This window comes from Suhomyces tanzawaensis, assembly GCF_001661415.1.
Source record: "Suhomyces tanzawaensis NRRL Y-17324 unplaced genomic scaffold CANTAscaffold_1, whole genome shotgun sequence".
Lineage (NCBI taxonomy): Eukaryota > Fungi > Ascomycota > Pichiomycetes > Serinales > Debaryomycetaceae > Suhomyces > Suhomyces tanzawaensis.
Genome location: NW_017963636.1, coordinates 2,221,013 through 2,228,386, shown reverse-complemented (window position 1 = coordinate 2,228,386; position 7,374 = coordinate 2,221,013). Strand labels below are relative to the sequence as shown.

Sequence of the window (7,374 nt, the reverse complement as noted above, 5' to 3'; positions counted from 1 at the left end):
CTCTGGTGAGGAGCCTTCTCTTCAAAAGAGGAAGTGGTCATGTTGAGACGACCACAAACACCATTGGCCCATTCCTTGTTGGAAGGAAGGACAGTCATGTTCTTCTCAACCGATTTCTTGGAGGGAAGAGCAGGGAACTTGTCAGCTTGGTGAGATGGCACTTCATTTACCTTGACTTTCTTGCTTGTAGACTTGATGGTCTTGCACTGCGACGACACCTCCAACAACAGAAAAATTTTGATGTTGTTCCCTGATTTGTCCTGTTTGGCTTCCTGGACGTATGCGTTGAAGGTGTCGGAAAGGTAGGCCATGACTTCGCCAGCGTTGTACTTGTTCTCAGGCGCACAAAGTGGATCAGCGGAGTCGGTCACAAAAGGCGATTTCAAAAGCTGAGGAGACCCCGAGGTCTTAACCACGTTGCTAGGCAACGATGGTTCAGAGCAGGGACTGGTAGTATCTCTATTCATAGACATTGCAACGTTTTATTTGCTAATCGTAGGAAGAAAGATGTGGGTAAAAGGGCAGAACGATTCTTGTTTTACGATGTAAGTCTATAGTTCACAGACACAGGAGCGCGCCCTCCAGATCCCCCGCTCATTTGCAGCTAACCAGTAGATCTCATTTCTTTTCTGGTAGTTTATTTTTCGTTCAATAGATCTCGTGAGACTGATTATACCCTCGATATGGGTGCAAAAAATGCGTGGTTGCAAAAACGGTTGTGTCAATCTGCAACTTTGTGTCAAGATAATAAACGCACCGGATTTCAACCCAAGCTTCTGGATGTAAAGAGCTTTAGATACTTGAAGTATATGAGCTTTGAAATTGCAGGTTATTGTAAAAAGCTATGTAATTTGTACGGATGTAAGGTTCCATGCATCGTCTCACACGAAAATTGAAATTTCTGCAGCATTGACAGATCTACCAATGGCATCAGGCCTGACAATACAGTCATTTATCTGGCATAATACGACGAGCTGTCTGGTATAAGAGTTTAAAAATTAGATGGATTGCGTTTCATCTTTCAAATATTACTCCGCCTATAGTTCATTCCTCCATCTTTCTCGACTTGATCACCAGTATTTATGAGCATGAACTATAATTGGAACGTACAGACATTAAATGATGAAGCTTTCAGTTATATTGTCATAACCGCCCTCGGGGGGCAGTTGTGGCGGTAAAAGAAGAAACACTATTACTAATTCTGCCAATATACGCACTTGTAATATTACACTGAATTTACACATGGTTTCCAAGAACATTTCAATAATCAAAATCCCCTGTGCTAGGTAAACCAATCTTAAGGATGTTTACAATTTTATTGTGCCCAAAGAGACTAATTCTTCTAATATATCTACGAATACAGACTGGCAGTGATACTATTAATGGAAGCTTACCTTCTTTTTTCAATCTCTTTATTTCAGCAAACGTCAATGACTGCCCAGGAGTTCTTTCCCGGCCAGTTTATTGACCGTGACGGGAAATTCTGGTAGACCACTTACTTTGGCAAAGATATACTAGTACTGTCTCGTGGAAGAGTTTGACTGGTTGGGGGAACTCTCTAAAGCTAATTCCGAATCGAAGTAACCGATTTCCTAGTGTCTCGCAATTCATCAACTCTTCCTGCCCTCAAATGATAGCATTATAACAGAAAATGGACCGAAGCAAGAAACTCTAAAAGCAGAAACCTACAAAAGAAAATGTTACCACAAATGGAAATCGATCAATTTATAATATGGAATAGAATTGTCTGCAAAGTAACCGGTTGAATGTTCTGTTTGTATCCTATACCAGACAAAATATTGTTAAGTACACAATATACCAGTACCTGCGTTCCCTTGACAGGGAATTAATGAGACCAGTGAGCCCCGAGACACATTTATACTCAAATAAGTTTGGCTCTGTAAGTTTCAACCATCGCAAGCTACAGTTTCCCTTTCCTCTCCCAATTTCTGGTTCGAATGGCCATTCATTAAGTGTCGTAAATTACTAACAGTCTATGCATTATTTTCAGCAGGCACTGATTGGCCATCAGCCACCTTCTGGAGGGATTCCTCTTCGCCAACCTCTTCCTCCTCCTCGTCATCGTTCTCCTCGCCCCCTTCAGTTTCCTTTTCTCCACTTTCTACCTTCCCCTTGACTTTTCTTGGTGGCAACACCTCATCAAATGCCTTGCCCCAATCCTTGTTGGTCTCGAAGTACTTGCACAACAACTCGTAGACGTGCGACGTAGCCAAGACATGTCTGCCATTCATCTCAATGTACTTGCCAATGGGCAATCTGGCAACTTTCAATCCCAATTCCTTGGCCTTGTTCAAACAGAGCTTCTTGTGTCTGTTCTTGTCCACAATTCCTCCAATGATGTAGGTGTAACCTGGCTCTAGGTCCTGGATCTCCTCTTCGGTGTCAGCAGTCAAATACACATGCTTGGAGGTGTCCTCGGGCAAATAAGCAGCAAGACTTTCCGACTCCACAAACTGGATGTTCTGCCAGTGCTTGTAGTGGCTGAGGGCATTGTCGAACCTCTGTTTGAGGTTCTTGTTGAAACTGGTTATGGTGAGATCGACCTGGTAGTCTGAGTGTCTTCTGGACGAGTATGCTCGCGTGATCTGGTTGGACAACGAAACGATTTCCTTGTAGCTCATGTAGTCATCGAAGTCACAGTCCATGATCACACTGACATCGGTGGGAGTCTGGGTTTCTGGGATCTTTTTCTTGGGAACCACAATGTCGGACTCCTTCTTTCTCTTGGCTGCAGCCTTCTTCTTTTCCCTCTTAATTTGACGGTACTCGTCCTTGGACTCCTCCCATCTTTGGTGCTTGAGCTGGCGTTTCCATTCGCTCTTGGACATTCCCTCTGGTTTTTGCAACTTTTGCTTCTTTGCTCTAGCCTCTTCGATCTCCTCGGCCGTAGGTGGGGCTCTCTTGGCCCTGTTGACAGGGGCCTCGACAGTGGTGGCGTCAGTCATGGTTGGGCCTTTTCACAGTCGATAATTTTCAGTTAAAGATGGACAGTCGTGCGCGGTTCAATATTGCAAACTCAAAATTTCTCTCATTTGTGCGTTGAGGTTGCAAAACTCCAACGGATGATCTGGTAGAATTCCTTAAGGAACACCAATAGTTGATATTTTGACTGTTTATCATGGTCTGAGTGTTATTAAGTAAAATAGCAGCGTATTTTGTGATATTTTGCTACTTTTGAAAATATTCCATTAAATTTACTCCTGGGTGCAAACTTCAATCCTGATTTGGTTATACCTTCCGGGAAGAAACCACCGACTCAAAATCTCCATACGCTGTTTCCAAAAACTCAAGCTGAATTTTCTATATCTGGATTTTGGTTTTTAAAAGATGGAAATTCCAGACTATCAATGATACTTACACCCGAAATGTAATAGGTTAAACAGAACTGTGCAAAAAATAGTAGCTATTGATCAAACCATATTTACATAGTAGGTACCACATACCACTAGTTTCAAGTACGTTCAGGAGCTCACCACAAGAAGTTGCTCCGACTGTGACGAGAAAAAAGATCTATGGCAGATTCCAAATAGAAAGGAAAGCGTGAAAGCATTCGTTGTGGTGTTATTCGGTGCACCTAAAGTTCATGGAATATTGTGTGTTTGCCATAGAAGTCCGTCTCCAGTTTTGGACTGACTGTCTGAGTCTCCTAAATTGGGCCCACCTCTAATCTTCTTTTCCCTAGAATGTTTTGGAAAGTCCTCAAAAGTTAGTACCTGCTGGTAAGCTCTTTCTTGAATACTACCTAGAATTTATTTGCATTTCCTTTGGCAGGCTTAGAACTTTGTCTACCCCTTACTATTCTGGTGGAAGTCCTTGTGCAAACTCGCAACTTTCTACAGCCCCTGCTTGTCATAATTCGTGTATCGTCTATATGCTACCTATCGCGATTCTATTAAGCGGACGTGGATGGCTCTACCATTACCCATCTCTCATCTCGCGCTGATTTATCTAATATTACCCGACCATTACACCATACCTTGACACAGTTTCTGTCGTCACCGGTGAAAATCCATTTACCCAACAAGTTCATCATCTTGAGTTCTCTTTCTTCCTTCAGATCCTCCTGTGAAGGAAGTTGCCATTCGAAAATATCAGCATTAGAGTTGTAGCTTCTCAAGTCAATCAATTGCATGTCGAACTTCCTTCCCTTCTCAACACTTCCAATAGTGTTGTCCAAACCCACGGCTATTGCTCCACCCTTAGTTGCCATGAAAATGGCATCCTTCAACAGAAGTTGGTGGTAGGAGTCCTTCTCAGTCATCGCAACGTGATGACTAACCAAAATACTCTGCTTAACTATTCCCAAAATACTCAGATCAAAGCCCCCACTCACATCCGTACCCAAAGACACGTTGATTTGATCCTTGTAGAGGTATTGCTTGATTGGAGCTTCACCACTCGAAATGAAAGTGTTAGACGTGGGGCAGTGACTAATGGAGCAGTTTTTGTTCTTGATCACAGTTCTTTCGTCCTCCGTCAAATGAACGGCATGGGCCAAAATTGTCGATTGGTTCAAAAGCTTGTGCTGGTCATAAACATCTGTGTAGTCCTTGCATTCAGGAAACAAATCACGTACCAACTCGATTTCCTTCTTATTTTCACTGATATGGGTTTGAATTGGGAGGCTTCTGGAGGCGCTCAATTCCCCCAAATACTTCAAGAGCTCTCTGCTACAGACAGGTGCAAAGCGCGGGGTGATGATGGGAGTAACCAAAGACTGGCCCTCAGGATTGACTTTCTCGATATGAGCGATGACTTTATCCATTGATTCCTTTGCTGAAGCGAAGTCCTCTTCGTACGCATGGTAGGTGTCGTTGTGGTCCATGCATACTTTCCCCACGAAACCTCTCTGCCCGTATTGAAGAAGCAAATCCGCAAATGCGTTGGTGCTGTTGGGATCAATGGTGGTGAAATACGATGCACAGGTGGTTCCCGAGGCGATGGTCTTTTGGATGATCTTGGTGTAGATCTTGGTGGCGAAGTCCAAGTCGGAGAACTTGTTTTCAAGTGGGAACGTGTAGGAGTGCAACCAGTCCAACAATGGGGTTCCCAAACCAACCCCCACATTGGGGTACTGGGACGCGTGGATGTGGGTATCCACGAATCCTGGGACGATGAACTTGGTGGGGTCTTTAGTGTAATCCACGAACTCGATAGTGGTATAGTTGTGGTGGTCTGGATATGATTGCTTGAAGAACTCCACTGGCGCTAGCGCCAGGGTATACTCGTCGTGGACGAAGTCGATTTCTCCTTCGGAGTTGACGCCTACCAACGCGTTGAACTTGAGCTCAAGCTGGTCCAACGACGGAGTGTGCACGAACGTGCCATGGTACAATGTGTACGGAATGGAGGTGATGGCAATGGGGGTCATTGTGGGGATATGCCGTTGCCGATAGGAAGAGGACCAACTAGTCTGGAGGAGTTTTGGAGATACTTGACTGGAGATGAAGAGCCTCTTTCAGAAAGCACAGAAGTTCTAGTGATAGCGAGCTGCTGGAGTTATGGGAAGTTGGTGCTTTATATCGATCCATCCCGCCGGAACCTCCGCGGAGAACCCGAAAATGAGAAGATCGCATGGCCGCAAACAGCCACACTACTGCGGTATGGGTTTTATGACAATAGATCACTGATCCAGATGAGCCTCGGCCGGGCAGAGGATGTGGAGTAAATAAAACAAGAACAGCTACAGCTGGAACAGTCTCGTGTCCATGAAATTGTAGAGATAGTTCTTTTTGGTTCAGACTGATCCAACTAGTTAGAGTGATCCTTTGTAGCCGATGCGAGTATATTAGGGCTGACCTGATTAGTTTGGGTGAATTTACTGATACCATTAATTTAGATTGATCCCATTACTGATCCCATTAATTTAAATTGATCTAGTCTACTTTCAGTTACACCTGATCCAATTAATTTAGACTGATCTAGTTTACTTTCGTTACACCTGATCCATAAGTGATCCAATTAGTTAGTCTGATCCAGTTACCTGATTCACCTGTTGAATTAATCCAATAAAAACTAAACCAATAATAATTAAATGCAGCTAATCTATATGTCTTAATTAATTCTACTACTAGCCATTTACAAATGGCACAGTAGTGTCTACATGTTCGTACCACCACAACTACAGTCAGCTAAAAACCTCATGTATTATAAAGATAGGTATCCTAAAACGGCCGTGAAAGTGCTAGTGACTTCACGAGCCATGGCACTGGGGCCTAGGCCTTGGCAAATTTTGAAGAAGAAATGGGGTTCGACTTTGACGTCCAGAAACGAGTCTAGGTCTAGGTCTAAGGATCTAACACTTATAACAAAGCGATGACACCGGCCAAAGCAGCACCAAAAGACAATTGGACGTTGTTAGCACCGTTGCTTGGTTGGGCTTGGACCGAGGTTTCAGCTCTGGTGGAAGAAGCTTGAGAAACGGACGATTGCAAGGTGGTGGATGGGGCAGAGCTTGGAGCAGCGCTGGATGGAGCAGCGGAAGAAGCGGCGGAAGAAGCAGCGGAAGAAGCAGCGGAAGAAGCAGCGCTGGATGGAGCAGCAGAGCTGGATTCAGCAACAGAGCTGGAAGATTCGGCAGCAGAGCTGGATTCGACAGCAGAGCTGGATTCAACAGCAGAGCTGGACTCGGCAGCAGAGCTGGAAGCTTCAGCACTGGAAGATGGAGCAGCAGAGCTGGATGCCTTAGCAGAGCTAGAAGCCTTGGCGGAGCTGGAGGCTGAAGCAGAGCTGGAGGATGCAGAAGAAGAGCTGGAAGCCTTAGCAGAGCTGGAAGAAACAGCCTTACCTTGGGCGGCACACGAGCTCTTGAAGGCACTGTAGGCAGCGTCGGCATTGTCGTTAGGACAGGCACTGTCCAAACACTTTTGGATGTTGCTGGCCTCGTTGGAACAGATACAGTCCAAGTCGTTCAAACCGGAACACTTGGAGTTCTTTTGGACCTGAGCAACACAAGCCAACAAACAGGCTGGAGGAGCGGCAGCCACCGAGTTGATGGTGGCGACTAAGGCGACTAAGGTGGAGATCTTTAAAGTGGCAACCATTGTAAATAACGAAAGACTGGTGGTATGACTGAGAATTTAGAGTGGTGATGTAAATTTCCAGACGAGTGATTACGACATTGTGCTGGGCACATCGGAATACCCTGCAATCGACTAATAATAGAAGTGTAAACACCGCGACATTACTCGGGTTTGCGACATTCCTGCCTATTTGGGCAAAGGGTCTAGAACACTATGAGGACATGTCCTAATGGGGTAAAGGTCCCTAACCATAGAGAAGTCTCTGGGCTTCCATTATTGAAGCATGGATGTTTACCGGTGGTTGCAACGGCTGCCACTATAAAGGACAGTT

General features: G+C 44.8%; 3 protein-coding genes across 3 annotated transcripts; all 3 read right to left on the bottom strand.

Annotated features, from left to right (window-relative positions):
* Nucleotides 1-1,704: 1,704 nt before the first annotated feature.
* Nucleotides 1,705-3,028, bottom strand: CANTADRAFT_24872 (tRNA (guanine(9)-N(1))-methyltransferase). The gene has a single exon (XM_020207247.1). The coding sequence runs from the start codon at nt 2,964-2,966 to the stop codon at nt 1,995-1,997; it is 972 nt and encodes a 323-aa protein (XP_020067425.1). The 5' UTR covers nt 2,967-3,028; the 3' UTR covers nt 1,705-1,994.
* A 781-nt stretch (nt 3,029-3,809) lies between these two features.
* On the bottom strand, nt 3,810-5,599 carry CANTADRAFT_24871 (guanine deaminase). The gene has a single exon (XM_020207245.1). It carries the CDS (start codon nt 5,390-5,392, stop codon nt 3,914-3,916), a length of 1,479 nt encoding a protein of 492 aa, XP_020067424.1. The 5' UTR covers nt 5,393-5,599; the 3' UTR covers nt 3,810-3,913.
* Nucleotides 5,600-6,208: 609 nt separating this feature from the next.
* On the bottom strand, nt 6,209-7,138 carry SSR1 (Ssr1p). The gene has a single exon (XM_020207244.1). It carries the CDS (start codon nt 7,062-7,064, stop codon nt 6,324-6,326), a length of 741 nt encoding a protein of 246 aa, XP_020067423.1. The 5' UTR covers nt 7,065-7,138; the 3' UTR covers nt 6,209-6,323.
* Nucleotides 7,139-7,374: the final 236 nt, after the last annotated feature.

Bases quoted from the DNA above. Each gene is read 5' to 3' on its own strand.
- SSR1 (XM_020207244.1), bottom strand. From the start codon at position 7,064: ATGGTTGCCACTTTAAAGATCTCCACCTTAGTCGCCTTAGTCGCCACC.
- CANTADRAFT_24871 (XM_020207245.1), bottom strand. From the start codon at position 5,392: ATGACCCCCATTGCCATCACCTCCATTCCGTACACATTGTACCATGGC.
- CANTADRAFT_24872 (XM_020207247.1), bottom strand. From the start codon at position 2,966: ATGACTGACGCCACCACTGTCGAGGCCCCTGTCAACAGGGCCAAGAGA.